Source organism: Setaria italica, chromosome II, assembly GCF_000263155.2.
Source record: "Setaria italica strain Yugu1 chromosome II, Setaria_italica_v2.0, whole genome shotgun sequence".
Lineage (NCBI taxonomy): Eukaryota > Viridiplantae > Streptophyta > Magnoliopsida > Poales > Poaceae > Setaria > Setaria italica.
This window is the reverse complement of record NC_028451.1, coordinates 5,886,738-5,904,623: the sequence shown is the minus strand read 5'-3', so window position 1 is coordinate 5,904,623 and position 17,886 is coordinate 5,886,738. Positions and strand designations below refer to the sequence as shown.

The 17,886-nt window shown below is 46.8% G+C and overlaps 1 protein-coding gene across 2 annotated transcripts; it reads left to right on the top strand.

Moving 5' to 3' along the window:
• Nucleotides 1–11,938: 11,938 nt before the first annotated feature.
• On the top strand, nucleotides 11,939–14,222 carry LOC101765878 (AAA-ATPase At3g28610). Of its 2 annotated transcripts, none has more exons than XM_004955672.3 (2): nucleotides 11,939–12,825; nucleotides 12,934–14,222. In XM_004955672.3, exons 1-2 carry the CDS (start codon nucleotides 12,185–12,187, stop codon nucleotides 13,892–13,894), a joined length of 1,602 nt encoding a protein of 533 aa, XP_004955729.1. In that variant the 5' UTR covers nucleotides 11,939–12,184; the 3' UTR covers nucleotides 13,895–14,222. The 2 variants fall into 2 exon arrangements, with proteins under 2 accessions (XP_004955729.1, XP_004955728.1); XM_004955671.2 differs by having other exon boundaries at nucleotides 11,981–12,825; nucleotides 12,931–14,222.
• The last annotated feature ends 3,664 nt before the right edge of the window (nucleotides 14,223–17,886 follow it).

Here is a 17,886-nt window from a genome sequence, read left to right as displayed (position 1 = left end):
AGGCGCTGCAGAGGGGTGTTTTGGGGAAGGGGGGCTAAACTTTAGCCCCCATAATCCATTAGGCCCTCCAAGGGGGTGCTAAAATGAACTAAATGGGGCTAAAAGTGGTCCCCAGACCAATTTCCACCCCCTGCCCCCCTCCCCTCTCTCTCCTCCCCGCACGCTCCGCCCGGCCCCGCCTCGCTCTGCCTCGCCTCGCCGGCCCCGCCACCGCCGCCTTCCCTCCGCCGGCCTCCCCTCCGCCTCCGCCGAGCTCCCCTCCGCCAGGTCTCGCCGCTACCGCCGGGCTCCCCTCCACCGAGCCCCGCCGCCTCCGCCAGGCTCCCCTCCGCCGGCCTCCTCTCCGACGGGTCCCGCCACCTCCGCCTCCGCCAAGCTCCCCTCCGCGCCGGCCGACCCTGCGGCGCACGGGCTGCCTGCCGACCCCGCTGCTGGTGGTGGGGCAGCGTGCCTGTCGGCGGTGGTCCTAGCGGAGGAGACCTGGCCGCAGCTGATGGCCTCGCCGCCGTGTCCCCCGCCTCGCCACCGCCACCGTTGCCCTCCCTCCCCGCGGGCCTCTGGAGCTGGATCCGTTGCCCAAGGAGCCAGCCGCGGCGCCGTCGCACAAGGATGGGCCGAGGGAGGAGGAGGGGCAAGAATGGCCGTGGCCAGAGGAGGAGCGGACGGCAGGTGGCTCGATTCCGGCGATGGTGGCGCTCGACGCTAGTTCTGCTCTGATTCTGTGCGAGTTGAGAAGTAAGAAGTAGAGAAAGGGTAAAGAAGAGAGGTAAATGAGGGGTAAAAGAGTCTTTTGGCGACCAAAGTGCTAAAGTTTAGCCCTTCACCCAAACACCTGTCATGTTCTAGCAAGTTGCAATCAGTGTTTAGATATGCATTGTCCTATTGTTATGGGACTAGTGGTTGTGGGGTGGCTAGTAGGTAGGAGGATGTATGTTGAGGTGTATGTTCAAACCGGTTGGCAATGCACAACCACTGTAAACGGCTTTGGTATAGACATAATGTCTATCCGCCGGCCTAGGACTAATGAAGTCGTCCTTCTGTTGCAATATGAATGACAAAAATTGCATTGTGTTGAACTGGAACGTCCGAGGTCTGAATGCAGTGGCCAGACAACAAGTTGTAAGGGACATGATTCAAGATCACCATTGTACAATAGTATGTCTTCAGGAAACCAAGCTGGCAATGGTTGATGACAGCATAATTGTGCAGACACTGGGACCTCAATTTGCCCAGTCATTTGCATTCCTGCCGGCACAAGGGACTTGTGGGGGTGTTATAATTGCTTGCTCCCAGGATTATTACAACATGCAGCAATTTCAGTGGACCAATTTTCAGTGTCAGCAACAATTTCAAATAGAGCAGACAATTACTCATGGAGCGTTACTAGTGTCTATGGACCCCAACATGACCATGACAAGTTATAGTTTCTAACTGAAATGCAATCACTAAAACGACAGATGTTGCTGAGTTGGGCCATAATAGGGGATTTCAACCTTATTTACATAGCGTATGACAAAAGCAATGACCGAATAAACTGATGGCTAATGAATAGTTTCAAGTCAGCACTGGATAATCTTGAACTGAAGGAAATTCACCTCCATGGCAAGAAGTTCACTTGGTCTAGTAAAACTAAGAACCCAACCTTTACTAAAATTGATCAAATCTTCCGTTCAAGGGAATCGGAGCTAACTCACCAGAACTACTATATGCAAGCCATCTCAACATCGGTTTTAGATCACTGTCCAATGCTGCTAACATGTACACCTTTTCACAAGGAATTCTGAGGTTTTCGTTTCAAATCCTACTAGCTGCACTTACCTGGTTATGCTGAGACAATAGTGGAAGCTTGGACCAAGCCATTCTTATCCACGGATAAAATCAGAGTCCTCCATGTCAAGTTAGCAAGAGTAGGAAAAGAATTAAAACAGTGGAGCCACACCATGGTTGACGCGTGGAAACTAAGAACTGAAATTGCACAAGAGGTAGTGCTACGTTTAGATCAAGCACAGGAACAGCGGCAATTGTCTGACGAGGAATTGGCCTTGCGCAAAAGAGCCAAGCAGCAAATACTGGGTTTTGCTGCTATTCAATGAATCAAAATCAGATAGTGGTCAAGGCTTACCTGGATCCGGGCTAGGGATGCCAACACCAAATTGTTCCACTTGAGGGCAACATTGCGACGCAGGAAGAACCACATCCTTGCACTGAAAGTGCTTGGACACACAATTAGTGCACAGCAAGCCAAAGCAGAAGCTCTCTTCAGCCACTACAACAGTCAACTTGGATCATGTTCACCTCGCCCTCAGACTCTAAATTGGGATCACCTAGGCATTCAGTCACATGACCTCCAGCATCTGGATGTGCACTTGACAGAGGAGGAGGTCCGGCGGGCTGTCTTCGAATCACCATCAGAAAAAGCACCAAGGCCAGATGGCTTCATCGGCCTCTTCTACAAAACATGCTGGGATGTGATCAAGGAGGATCTTATGAATGCACTACATCAGTTATACAACCTTAGGGGCTAACACTAGAACTTGCTCAACTCAGCCAACATCGTGCTACTTCCCAAGAAGGACGGGTCCGAGGCAATTACAGATTAGACCTATCAGCTTAGTGCACAACGTCGCCAAGATTATGGGCAAAGTCCTAGCAAACCGATTAGCACCACACCTAGATGCCATTGTCTCGCACAGCCAAAGTGCATTCATTAAAGGTCGGAGCATTCATGACAATTTCCAATATATCTGCGGTGCAATCAACCACTTCCACAGAACCAAGACACCCATGCTGTTTCTGAAGTTGGACATTGCTAAGGCCTTTGACAATGTCCGATGGGAGTACCGATTGGAAGTAATGGAACCTCTTGGGTTCAGGCAACAATGGCACGACATAATCTCCATAATCTGGTCCACCACATTGTCACGCATAATCCTCAATGGTGAGGCAGGGTAACCGATCAAGCATCATTGAGGCCTTCGTCAGGGTGATCCTTTATCGCCCATGCTTTTCATCCTTGCCATGGATCCCATTCAGCGAATACTTGAGAAAGCTACAAAGCAAGAAATCCTTCAACCAATCAGAGCAGACCCGATCAAATTCCAAACAAGCCTTTATGCAGATGACGTCACACTTTTTCTTAGACCCTCTACCCAAGACATGACCAACTTGCAACAATTGCTCAAGTGCTTTGGGGAAGCTACATGTTTATTTACCAATATGCAAAAGTTTGAGACGTTCTCTATCCAATGTGAAGATAGTGACCTCACAGAAATCCATTCAGCCTTCCCGGGGCAAGTCAGCCACTTTCCATGCCGCTATCTGGGATTGCCACTGCGGATTGGTCGTACAAGAAGGGCAGATGAGCAGATACTAATTGACAAGATTGGTGCCAGGTTTCTTGGTTGGAAGGGTCAGCTGCTGAATAAAGTGGGGCGTTTAACAGTGGTCACCTTAGTTCTTTCCTCAATTCCAACATACTACATGACTGTGTTCCCTCTTTCCAAATGGGCAATCAAGTGCATAGACTATCTGTGATGAAGCTTCCTGTGACGTGGGGATGACACTGCAAAAGGAGGTCATTGCCAAGTAAACTGGCCAAGGATAAGTCATCCTAAATGGCTAGGGGGACTTGGAATCCTAGAACTCAACAAATTCGGCTGGGCCCTTAGATTACGTTGGTTGTGGTTCCTATGGACTGATCGAAACAGACCGTGCTCGGCGTTCTCAGCTACCTGCACCCACATGAACAAGAGTTATTGAAAGCCTTTACAAACATCACCATGGGCAATGGTTAGAGCACAAAATTTTGGAAGGGTTGATGGCTACATGGTCAAGCTCCACAGAACATTGCTCCACTATGCTTCAAGCTGGCCTGGAGAAAGAACATGACGGTGGTAGATAGCATTCCTGAGAAAAAATGGATGAGGGGTCTCAAGAGAATCTCCACACCGGACGAGCTCAATCAGTTCGTAAATCTGTGGCATCTTTTGCAATCGATACAACTCAACTCCATACTTGATCAGATCCAATAGCGCTTCACATCTGATGGCAAGTACTCCTCCCGATCGGCGTACCAGGCGCAGTTCTTTGGCTCTCACCCTAACTACCAATGGGACCGAGTATGGAAAATGAAAGTTGAAAAAAAAGGCAAGTTCTTTTTTTTGGCTTCTCCTTCAGCGCAAGCTATTCACAGCAGATCAAATTATCAAGAGGGGAGGCCAGGCGAACCCAATCTGTTAGTTGTGCGGACACGGAATGAATCCATGATACATATGGTGGCCAGATGTTCATATTCACTGGCGGTTTGGAACCAAATTGCCCAAATAACAGGGCAATAGAACCTCAATCCAATAACCACAGGGATGTATCTACAGACCTGGTGGTCTGCTGTCATGGGAAGCAATACAACGAAAATGTCAGTTCAAAGAATGCGCACCATCACTTATACGACATGGAACATATGGAAAGAAAGATGCTGGCACGTCTATGATAACAAGGCCATCCCACCAGTACAGCTTGTGACACTTATTCAACATGACATTGAGGTGCTGGGAATGGCGCACGACGAGATCGAGTAGTCCGCTAAGTTTTATGCTGTTTGGCCGGGTTTCAAACTTTGGAATGGCTGCATTTTATCTTTGTAGCTTTTTGAATGCCTGACATATTGCCTAGGCCTCTGTACATACTTTATTTGCTTCATCTACTTCAATGAAAAGGCAGAGCACCTGCCATTGCCCTAAAAAAAAGCATGCTGCAACGGTTTGAGTAAAAAAAGGGATATTTATGTTCTTACCCTGATTACCAATTGTGATTTACCCCTACTTTTTAGGGTTTGTGATTTTGCCCTTGGGTTTTTTGAATGAAGCAGCCATTTTTCCCTGGTTTGAATGTCCGTTAAATGGAACCCGATTAGTAAATTTAAAGAAAATAATAAAACAACCGAAAAATGACCAAATACCCCTTATGCCTTATCTCTTCCTCACCCATCTCCTTTCCTCTTCCTTACCAATCTCTCTCACGGTCTCATTTCTCATTCATCTGGCTCTTCCAACTGGCGGTGTGAGGCGGCCAGGCGAGCCCTGTGGGCTGGGCAGTGTGCGGTGGTGCTCCAGGTTGGCAGCGATTCAGTCGGAGTAGTGGCCAGGTGGCGCCGCGACCTGGCGTGCTGGCCAAGGAGCGTTGCGTCCCAGTGCGGTGGCCAGGTAAGAGCTCGAGGTAGCTACGTGGGCCAGCAAGCTAGCAGCTGCTCGGGATTGCGGTCATGCCGGTAGCATAGGGCAGGCCACCGGCACTGTCGCATAGGCTTTTGCCGTCAGGCCTGGAGCACGGTAAGGCAGGCTGCGATGTATCTTGTCCTACGAATAGATGAATAGATCTTGCGGTGTGCGTGTGACATTGGGGATGAATTGACCATCTATCTGCTCCTGCAAATAGAGATGGACGTATCTGCTCCTGCGAATGTATGTGTGGACATATGCATGATGTGATGGATGCTTTGATTATGCCATTTGATCTCAGTTGTGATGAAGGTAAAATAAATGGTGCTAGAAATTTGTCCAAATGTTGCTCGAATATATGACAAACTAATTAAAAAATGTCAAAACATGAGTATAATGCAAGCACCAAGTAGTTCATGTTAAAAATGGGCAAAATCACCAAGGGTATATTTGTATTTTTACTATGAATTTAACACCATTTGCACCTTCTAACATAATAGGGGCAAACTAGAGCTTCGTTTTCAAAAAGTGAGGGCAAAAGTGCTCAAAGGACAATAGTAGGGGCAAAATCACAATTGGCACCCAAAACAGGGGCAAGAACACCAAAGCCCCTAAAAAAATATTAGGTCAATAAATGGATAACCATAATACTTCACAAACTGACCATATAACACATAGCTCATAATATGTTGCTACAGCCTCCCAATGTTTACTGTCAAGCTGCCAAATGTCCTATCCTTTAGTGGAGCATTTTGGATGGATCTCAACACATCCGAGCACCACGCTCGTATACGTGATCACTACTATAGCCCCTCCGAAACCCCTACCATGATGATCAACATGCATAGAACTAGAGCAAGCCCAAAGCCACAATGAATCAATGCGGTAACATAGATTCAACCTAAGCATATGAGTATAACTTAATAAAGCACAAGTCATGGCATAACATACTACCAAAATAGCATATATAACAACCATACTCTTTATTGATAGGATACCCACAAGTCGAGTACAAAGCCATACCAAGAGCAGGAGGTTACATCCCCAACCGACTCGAAGACTAGCTTAGCACTACTAGAATTCAGCTCTAGCCTAGCTCTACTAGCCTAATATTACAAGAGTAACAAGAGAGAGAGAGGGGGGGGGGAGAGGCTTGTAGTGTGGTGTGTGTAGGGGGGTCTCCTCCTTTTGTAGGTGGTTGAGGGCGGTTCCCGGGAGGTATCTCTAGGGAATCTTCTCCCACCGCCATCCTTAGTCAACCAGGCACCGCCACATGGAGGATGAGGGTGGGAACCACCTGTCCAGGTTCAGCCAAACCTGGGGTTCGGCCGACCTTGGGTTGGGCCGGTTCTCCACCGCCTCCGCGTGGTGGGCTTCCTGGTGGGCCTTGGTTCTTTTCCTTGTGGACCCATGCTGGATTGGGCTGGTCTGCTCTAGCATGTGGTACGCATCAAGTGTTCTTCTGTGTGTTTTGTCCGCGTTTGCGCACGCTTCATCTCTTGTACAGACTTGTATCCCTGAAATCATTTATTCGCCAATACATGTGGTACTAGGTTATTGATAACTAATACACGAGTAAGCCCAAAGAGCAACACAAAGAACCATCTTCTCCAACTCGAAGTTTTTCCCTTGCAAGCAATCAAGAGAAGAAGTTGAGGAAGATGGCCAATGGAAGCTCAAGTGAAGAAGAAGAAGAGGAAGATGATGATGATGATGATGAAGGCTCCTCAAGTGATGAAGAGACCAAGTCCAAGGTTGATCTTTATGCCAAGAAGGTATTCAAATATGTGAAGAAGGTCAACATGTTCGAGTACATGGTACACTTGAGAGATGGACGTCATCATCAACAAATGAAGATCACAAAGATCAAGCGCGAGAGAATCATGAAGAAGAATAAGGAGAGGAAGCCCAAGGATGAAGCATTCACCGCCATCTGTGAATGAGTAAGTGGTGGAGAATCAAGTTCTTGTAGCTCAAGTGATGAATCAAGCAAGAACTTCACCACTCGCTTCAACATGCAAGGTCCCTCATCATCATCACCACACTTTTGCCTAATGGCCCGAGGTATGGAAAGTGATGTAAGTGATGATGAATCGGAGTCTCCTTCCATTGATGATCTTATTGATATGATCCATGAGCAAAAAGGACTAAAAATTAAAACAACTCAATGCTCTCAATGATCTCAATGCTACTATTGTTACAAATTATGAAAATTTATTGTGCAAATTCAACTTGCTTAACAAGGAGCATTAAGAGCTCAAAACTAAAATTGAGAGCATTCCTTGGAGCAAAATGAATCATCTATCCTTCGTGCAATTCCTATCTCTAAGGTAGATGCTTCTACTTCTTGAAAATGATTTAATTGATTAATCTAGCTCACCCCTTGCAATAAGAAATGCTTTAAGAATGTTGTTGTAAAAATATTTGATGATCTCATTGCAAAGGAGAATGATGAGCTCAAGCAAGAAGTGCAATGGCTCATGGAGAAATTGGCAAGGTTAAAGGGCAAGGACAAGGTGGCCAATGTACAAACCCCACAAGACAACAAGAGAAACGTCCAACCTTCTGAAGATATTATATAACCGTGATCACACGGTGAAGAAGCTTGAGAAGGGAACAACCGTGACTTGCTTCAAGTGTCATCAAGAAGGCCACAAGTCATACCAATGCCCTCAAATCAAGAAGATGAGGAAAGATGAAAAGAAGAAAATGAACTTCACCATTAAGAGCTCCCTCATCTACACCAAGCCCAACCGCAATAACAAGAGTAAGAGCAACACCTATATCATCAAGAAGAAGTCCAATGGCAAGATGGTTGCCCACAAGGTTGGGAGGAAGGAATGGGGTTGGAACCGACCCATTTGGGTGCCCAAGGAAGTCATCACCAACATGAAAGGGCCTCAAATGGTTCGGGTTTCAAAAGGATACTTGAAGGCCAATAATAAGCTATGAGGGGATTTGGGGGTGTGGCTCATAAGAAGATGAGAAGGTTCAAGTCAAGAAGCCAAGCTTGCAAGATTGGACATATGTTGCCGAAATCCCCTACTCAAAGGTAATGGTAGCTCCATTGCCATGTCTAGAATTGCATTTTGTTCTCATATAATATATGTTGCAATGCCTAGTTATCTTTCATATGGTAGGTTGCTTGTGTATCTTTCTCTAACCCATGATGATTACTCAAGTTGCAAATGATAGATTTCGATTTTCTGCTTAATTTGTTATTTTGTTTGTTGTTTTTTAGTGTACAATTGTGTTATATGATGTCTTGGCTATATGTTCTATTTATCATGTGCCTACTTTCTGTAATAATCGTGATCTTAATATCTGATGCGTCCTCCAAAGAAAATATCTAAAGCTAGAAATATATTCATTATTAAATGAAAAGAATCAATAGTTGGCGAGCCTGCTGCTTAGTATTTTCCCTCCATGCTCTGTTGCTCATGTTACACAATACACAGTTCCAGAGACTTGAACTATTGACCTTCAGATGTAATCATGATAATCCAAATAGCAAAGCAATATAATACATGAGCACTCATATTATGGCTTCTACACGAATGACCTTTTAGCTTCTTGCTAAAGACAGAAACACCTCTTGTAAGCTAGCTGTATTTATGCTGATCCAATTCAATAACTGTCCTCCCAAGCTTTTCTTACCATCTTTCCATATCATCTTTTAATTATTGTTTTCAAACTCGAGTCATTTTCTCCAAATGAGTAAGCAGCCAGGAAGCAGCCTCATTTAGTTTTTGGCAAAACTTATGCCTCTGTATCTGAAGTACAGTCCACCAGAATCAGAAACTTATTAAAACATGATCGATGAACCATTGGAAACAAAATTGTAATTCTACCCATGAGCATGGCTTCCAGTATTCATCATCCAATTTATGCGACAAGCTTCTGCTTACATACGCATATGACGATCTTTGAAAAAACTCTTCTACCGTCACTGATTTCTGATTTCTTTATTAAATGGAATCTGCATTTGCTGCTCGATGCTTCCATCTGCAACTTCTCAGGTCAAAGGTCATTTCACTATGGCGCATAAAGGAGTGCAACTTTCTCTTTGATTCAATAAGCTGCACACAAATCGCAGTCGCAATGAATCTCCAACCAAACCAGAAAAAAGCTCCAACATGGCCATCTCCAACAATGCAATAATTTTCATCAACGTCTCCCTTTTTCTTCAACTAGAAGAAGTGCCCATACATTGCTACGGGTCTTTATCCTCTCTAAAATAATTATCTGCTTATTCCCGATTCATATTTCATGGTGCTATATCACTTTTCTTCTTCTCCTTCCCGAAATTCTGCACAAGGAAAATTAAAGAAGTAGATAAGCTATCACAAGGAGAAAAGTTCATGGATTTCATACCAGGTGCTATCACAAGAATACGGAGGTTCTGGATGTAACTCGATGCTGTGATCTGTAACCTTTTTTAATTCCTGAGTTATCTACCATATTTCCTTAAAATCTTCGCACTAAAAAAATGTAACTTTGGTGTGCATAATTGAAATCGCAATTAATTTATTATCACAATGTATGTTGATCCAATCATCCAGGAATTTTAGTATTAGAGTGCTCCATGAAATTTGTATTTAGTCCCATGCAGATCCTCGGCTCGTTCTTTGGCTGTATAATCACTAAGTTAAATTTAAATTAGCAATTCTGATCAAATTAAGGAGGTTTAGCCAGCAAGATTGTAGAGCAGGCCTTGAGGCTGTCTAGGTTGTTTTGCCATTATTTAATTTATAATGTACGCAACATCAGGTTTAAACATACATTGAAACTTGTGGTATATAGATTTAGTATGCACACAACTCCAATTTTAGCTTTTATGCATTAGCATGTTATTACAGACGTATTGTTCACAAAACTTTCAACATGTAAAAAAAGAAAAGAAACTGCATGGCTAAATAAATGCTTACCCTTGATTAGAATTTGCTGGACCACTTCTAAATTTAAAACTTTCACTGCATGCAAATTCATCTAGCAATTACCGAACCAGCTTGAGCATACTCCGAGCCGCATAGTACCAACGAGCACTTCAGGTAGCACCACTGCATCAGTAATGTCAGTCGGATGCTAGGCATCGGTGATGACCTGCGGTTAGCGTCGGCAGCAGGCAGCAGGGTGGAGATGCTACACTTTGCGTCCGTGCTAGGTAGAATGCTACGACAACAGCTTATGCTTTGCTGCTGCGTGGATTATATGTGAAATCACAGTGGACCGCTTTCGAGAAGGCCGACGCTAGATCAGGGCGGCGCGCACTGGTGCAGCAGTGAGCGATAGCATGGTGGGGAGCTTAGGAAACAGAGGAGATGGATCGGAACTGCTAGGGCGTTTGACTGGGCCGCAACAAGAAGTCCATGCTCCTATCAGGATGGCGGGTTGATTACGAAAAATGTGAGATATTTTTTTTCAAATCGTGAAGAACTATGATGGTTTAACTCCCAGTACTGCGAGTTGATTAAAAAAAATTGAGAGATTTTTTTTGCAAAACAACCATGATGGTTGGAAGAAACAACTGCACTTTAATATTAGGTATTGAGTATAAATTTTTTTAGCACGTTATATTTAGACTGGGCCGACAAAGAATAAAGCGTGGTTTGGTTACTAAGCTAGGGACTGGGCTGGCACGAAAATTTTTGGCCCTCTGCCCAAGCCCCACCTACAAATGTTGTGGGCCAGGACAAGCCCATTGGTCTTGGGCTCGGGCTGGGCTGGGTGGGTCCAAAAAAAATAATCAAGTCTGGTTATAACTTACTATTTCTGTCACTCATGAGCGGCAATGTTTATACTAGTGATTTAAAGATGCCGAGTGTCATGGCAAACGACAAAAGTCAATGCCGAAGTCTATGCCAAGCACGTAATGGGGTCCGTGTAATCGCGACGGCCACGGAAAAGAATACCTTTGCGTCGTCGTTGTCGGACACCGTCGCTTTTCTTCACGAGCATGAAAGTCCTGCTCCCTGCCCATTTTGTATTCGCTTCCGACGACGACGACCGTCGACGTCAACGACGACGATGGTACTCCTTGGTGACTGGATCGTGATGCGACCGACAGCCATCTTTTTTCTTTTAATGACTTTTATAATTGCCGGCAGCCACCTTTGGCTCCGTGGAGAGGCACCATTGCTCTCCGTTCAGACCACATGACGATGTTCTTTATTCGTATGCCAAATCTTCAGTCTTCATAAGTGACCTGTTTTGCTTTGTTCTCTTGGGCTTTGTCGGGCTCAGGCCAGCAGCTTCTTGACACGTCCTTGAACTGGGTGGGTGCAGCCGCTACACTCTCAACTCTCAAGCTCTAACTCATGCCCATATCTCCCTCGGTTCAGGTTTTCTAGCTCCCTCCTACTTCTGTAAGGTCAACATGACTTTGGAGTGCTTTCCACGGTGACTGAGTTTTTATTTTTTATTTTGAAGGAATCTGAGTTGTAATATCAGAAAATTAATTGGGATTATGGTGGTACAAATCTCCATTCTGTCATGCTGCTTTACGAACAGAATCAAGGGATCCCATTCTACAATTCTACTCCCTCTCTGTTCCAAATTATCAATCGTTTTGTTTTTTCTAAATTCATAGATATCATTATTCATCTTGACTTGTGGTATATTTAAGTGTATAACAAAATTTATAAATCAAAATAAATCAAAACGACATATAATTTGGGATGGAGGTCTTCTTTCTACCATTTTATGTTTAAAATCTTAACTAAAGATACCCACTTTAATTTAAAAAATATGCGATTTGGACGAATCCGATTGTGATTGGTGCCTATAAACTAGACAGAGAGCATGAGATGGTGACTATAAACTAGACAAAGAGCATGAGAGGAGTGTGATCAAGAACATTATAAGATGTGATGGTGGACAAAGTACTTTGCTCGTTCCACCATTTCTTCTCCATCTACCTATAATAACCAGCTCCGGGGCCTCCTGCTAACATTGGCAGCGCAGCCACCATGGCTGAGCCCGGCAAGGTCGTACGACGGTGGCAGCGGTGGGCGTTCGCCAACCTGGGCTCGGCGTTCACCAACTTCGGCTCGCTGTGGTTCATCCTGGCGCCGCTGGTGTCGCTGGTCGCCACCTACGCGCCGCGCCGCCTGTTCCAGACCTACTTCAACCTCTTCCTCCGCCGCCGCACCCGCCGGGTCCTCAACGTCGTCGACCCCTACGTCACCATCGACATCTCGGAGCCCGGCTCCGACGTGCGCTACTCCCGGTACGGCCCCGTCTCCGACAACGACGGTACCTACGAGGAGGTCAAGGCGTACCTGAGCGGCGCGTGCTCGCACGAGGACGCGCGCGAGCTCCGCGCCGAGGGTGCCAAGGACGGCGACGGCCTCGTCATCAGCATGCGCGACGGCCAGGACGTCGCCGACGAGTTCCGCGGCGTTCCGCTCTGGTGGTCGTCGGTGGTGGATAAGGACGTGCAGGGGCAGCGCCAGGGGAAGCGACGCTTCCAGCGCCTCACGTTCCACCTCCGCCACCGCCGGCTCGTCGTCGACGAGTACCTGCCACACGTCCGCCGCCGGGGACGCGAGATCCTCTTCAGCAACCGCCGCCGCAGGCTCTACACCAACAGCAAGTCACGCGATGTTTAGTAAGCATATATATTTTCGGGCCTCACAAACGAATTATCGCAACCAGATATATAGATTTGTTGATTTGATCGTTGATTTTTACGTTGATCGATCGAGTCGAGCAGCAGCTACGAATCCAAGTCATGGAGCTACATCGACTTCGATCACCCGACGACGTTCAACACGCTGGCCATGGACCGGGCCAAGAAGAAGGACATCATGGACGACCTCGACGCGTTCCGGAACAACAGGGACTTCTACCGGCGAACCGGCAAGCCGTGGAAGCGCGGGTACCTACTCTACGGCCCGCCGGGCACCGGCAAGTCCACCATGGTCGCCGCTATGGCCAACTACCTCGACTACGACATCTACGACGTCGAGCTCACCGTCGTGAACACCAACACCGACCTCCGCAGGCTCCTCATTGAGACCACCAGCAAGTCCATCATCGTCATCGAGGACATCGACTGCTCCCTCGACCTCACCGGCGACCGCGCCAGGCAGCGGCGACGCCCCGGCGGGCCGCCCAAGGATGACGACAGGTACTACGCCGACGACAGGCCCCGCAACACGGTGACCCTGTCCGGCCTGCTCAACTTCATCGACGGGCTGTGGTCGGCGTCCGGCGGCGAGCGAATCGTCGTGTTCACCACCAACCACGTCGACAAGCTCGACCCGGCGCTGATCCGGCGCGGCAGGATGGACATGCACATCGAGATGTCCTACTGCGGCTTCGAGGCGTTCCAGACCCTCGCCAAGAACTACCTGGACATCGACGACCACGAGCTGTTCGGCTCCGTCGAGGAGATACTGCGGGAGGTGAAGCTCACGCCGGCCGATGTCGCTGAGTGCCTCATGACGGCCAAGCGAGCGGGAGCCGGCGAGCCTTCTCCGTGCCTTGAGATATTGATCGATGAGCTGAAGAAGAGAGCAGAGGAGAAGGAGAAGGCCGAGGCGGAGGCGAAGGCGAAGGCTGAGGCAGAGGCCAAGGCATGGGCTGAGGCAGAGGCCAAAGCGGCAGCGGAGGCAGAGGCCAAAGCGGCGGCGGAGGCAAACGCGAGCGAAATGGCCCGTGGGAACACACGGTAAGAAGAGGATGCAGAGAAAATTCGAGGATGTGTTAGAGTTTTATGAATAATCCTGAACAAGGCTTTGCTAAATCTCGCTCTGGAATCTCTTAATCCTGACTCGATCGTTTTGGTACTTAACTTATGTGAGGTTCGCAATTAGGAATATAGTGTCGTGCAAGAGTTTAGAAAAGAAATCATGTACTGCTTCGTGATCTTCAGACACCTGAGTTTTAGTTTGCGCCTTAGTTATAATTATTACTTTATAATTTTTATATATGTAACTTTAAGTCACGAAGGTAACTTTATAGCTGCGGGATCTCATCATATACATAACTCTTTTCGTACTTTATAAGTCACGAATGTGACTATTTTCTATGTTTTCGTACTTTATATTGTGTTGATGTTTAATTTTTTTTCGTAAAATCCCAAACTTTTTCGGGTTCCGGAACCCTTACTTATCGTCTTCTTATATGACACCTACTTGAGCTCCACACGCCTCCCTAGCTACCGCCGGTCACCGTCGCCACTCATCCTTTCTTCCTCCGCTTCTTTCCTCATCAATCCGTCCTCCCTCCCTAACCATTTTTTTTCTCACCCCTACCGATCAACAGTTCTCCATCACCCGACCAGCGGAGGAGCTACACCTTCCTGTCCAGGGGCGGATCCAGGGCCCGGGCTGCAGCCCGGGACGAGATCATGGAGTCCCTTTAACCTATGTGCTGTTTAGCCTAACAAAATGAGGCTTAGGAGATAAAATTAGACTATTTTAGGTGTGATTCAACAGCTCAGCTCGGGACGCAGCCCCGTTCTGGATCCGCCCCTGTTCCTGTCCTTCACCACCGGCTACCACCGCCGTGCTGATCACCGTCCATTCATCTTTGCTGACCCCCCATTCTTCCCCATCTTGAACCTTAAACATAACCCCAGCTTTTGTACTGGGCGGCCTTTGCTCCAAGTGCGCAATGACAAGGTTGCATTGCAAGCGTCTTGCATGTCGCTATCTGTTCCGCAAGCGTGTCCAATTCAGAGCCGCGCAAAGCAGCATGCAAGTGGAGATCTCTTTCCCGTTTTTCTATGCTTGGGGCGTACTAGCGTCTGACCTCTGACTCTGACGAAATAAAGCTGATGATGTCAGTGACAAAAATGTAAAAATGACCTCTTGCTTTTGTTGCCGTGGACGCCCATTCGCCCGTTCCATGGACGACTTGACAATGTGCCGGGCAAATTAACATCAAAGTCACCGTCTCCTTTGTTGCTGGCGCTGGCGCAACCACTCCTTTTCCATCTGCTTTACAGTCACCTATACGTATAAATTTTACCGAACTTAATTTGGTCACCAATGCAAGATGGCCGTTGCCTACTGTCTGTCCACAACGTGCAAGCCGCACTTTCTATTTGTTTGACGATATTTTGTTACGATATTTATACTTTGTAGTTTGTAAATTGAACTTACATGAATCCTGATTGCATCCTCTGTACGAGAATGAGGTCCAGGCAGCTCGACACATGCGTTGGCTTGCACGTAGAATAATCTCTTTTCCGGAACGTATCCTTTTGTACACATATGTGAGCCGGCGGCGGGGATCAAGATGCTGACCAATGGAACGGGTAAGCTGCAGTCCATCACGGACACGCACAAGAAAGTTGGAGAACCTCATCGTATCCATCCAGGAAAAGGGTATCTGATGCCAGCCCTGAACAACCTGAAGATATCCCGCGTGGTTTGTGCAAGTTAGTTCGCCAGGGATGGCGGCGCACTACGTACGAGCCCCGGCCTTATCCGCTGCCTATATAAGGCCCCGAGGCCACCCCGTCCAGGGGATGGAGCTGACGGACAGAGGTGAAAGAATAATGGTTGAAGCGTGTTAACCACCGCAGTGGCCGCGTCTACGTGTTTATATGGGCACAAATACGTGCAGGATTTACATGGAGGTGCAACAACCATCTAGGGCCAGCTAGAGATTTGTTAGTTTACAACAGACTTATCTCTAAGCTACAGCTTATCTCTAACTTACAACAGAAGAAATCTCCAGCCGGCCAAGACTAACTTGTTGCACAATGTACAAGATAACCATACAAACACTATATCTCTAACAGCCACCCTCAATCACAACTTCCTCAAGTTGAGATTGTTTTTAAAATCTTCTAGCCTTCGTTGAGTCAATGCTTTTGTAAAACCATCTGCCACTTGGTCTTCTATTGAGATGAACTGAACATCCAACCTTTTCTATAGCACCCTATCCCTTACAAAATGAAAATCAACTTTGATGTGTTTTGTGCGTGCATGGAAGACCGGATTAGAGGACAAATGTTTGGCTCCCATGTTATCATACCACAACCGAGCACTCTTGGGATATGGTATTCTTAATTCTTCCATCAAAGTTTGGATCCACATGACTTCCACTATTGCCGCCATTACTTTATATTCGGCCTCAGTGCTTGACCTAGAGACTATCGCTTGTTTCCTAGCACTCCAAGATATGAGATTCGATCCCAAGTAAATAGCGAAGCCTCCAGTGGATTTCCTGTCATTAGAACATCCAGCCCATTGGGCTGTCAGAAAATGCACTTACTAGCAAGGAGAATGACCTGCGAATGTGTAGACCCAAATCCAAAGTATACTTCATGTATCTAAGAATCCTCTTCACTGCTGTCCAATGCTGAGTAGTAGGAGCATGCAAATATTGGCAAACTTTGTTAATAGAGAAAGAGATGTCCGGTCTTGTCAACGTCAGATATTGCAACGCCCCCACTATACTCCTATATCTTGTTGAGTCTTCTGGTCCAAGTAACTCACCGCTGTAGGCCGACAATTTTTCACTGGCCGAAAGTGGTGTAGCTACAGGCTTACAGCTCTCCATGCCAACTCTTTCAAGTAGATCAGCAGCATATTTACCTTGTGAAAGGAGAATGCCGTCATTTACTTTCTTTACCTCAATTCCAAGGAAGTAATGCAGCTCTCCTAAATCCTTTAGAGCAAAGTCCATCTTGAGATCTTCGAGAAGTGCCCCAACTGCCTTCTGAGAGGAACTAGCAACAATTATATCATCCACATATACTAGTAGATACATGGTGATGGGGCCTTTCATATAAAAGAACAAGGATGTGTCAGCTTTGGAAGAACAGAACCCAAGTAACTGTAGTTTCTCACTAAGTTGGGAATACCAGGCCCGAGGAGCCTGTTTCAAACCATATAGCACTTTGTCTAACTTGCAAATGTAATGGGGATTAGTATTGTCTTCATACCCAGGAGGTTGCTTCATATATACTTCTTCCTCAAAAACACCATGAAGAAATGCGTTTTGCACGTCCAATTGTCGAAGAGTCCATCCTCTTGATACTGCAACTGACAAGACCAGTCTAATGGTGGCAGATTTTACAACAGGACTAAACGTATCCTCATAATTGATTCCGTACCTTTGCTTGAATCCTTTTGCAACTAACCTTACTTTATAGCGATCTATGGTGCCATCTGCATGTCTTTTAATCTTATACACCCATTTGCAATCAATCAAATTTCACCCTTTAGCCGGTGGAACAAGATGCCATGTCTTGTTCTACATCAACGCCATATACTCGGTGTCCATTGCACTCTTCCAATCGCTATTGGACAAAGCTTCATGTAAATTATTTGGTTCACCAGTAGTAGTCAAACACTTGTACCTTACTGTGCCGCCGGTGTATGTCTTTGGCTTGTGAATACCATGTTGCAGATGCGTGCGATGAGATTCAGATGCTTGAGGTACTGCCTGTTGGGGGGAAATATCAACGATCTCCCCTAGCCCACGAAGTCAACAGAACTTAAAGGCCCAGGCCCATCTGAGGTAGCAAAATTGCCGTCAGCTCAATATGAAAGGGAGAGGCCACGTTCCGCCTCGTCCGACCCGGAGTCCCGGGGTCGGACGCTCCCGACCCCTTGAAGACTAAACTCCGCCTCACCCGACCCAGGGGACCGGGGTCGGGAGCGCCCAACCCCCACCACAGAAACTCCGCCTCGCCCGACCCTGGGCG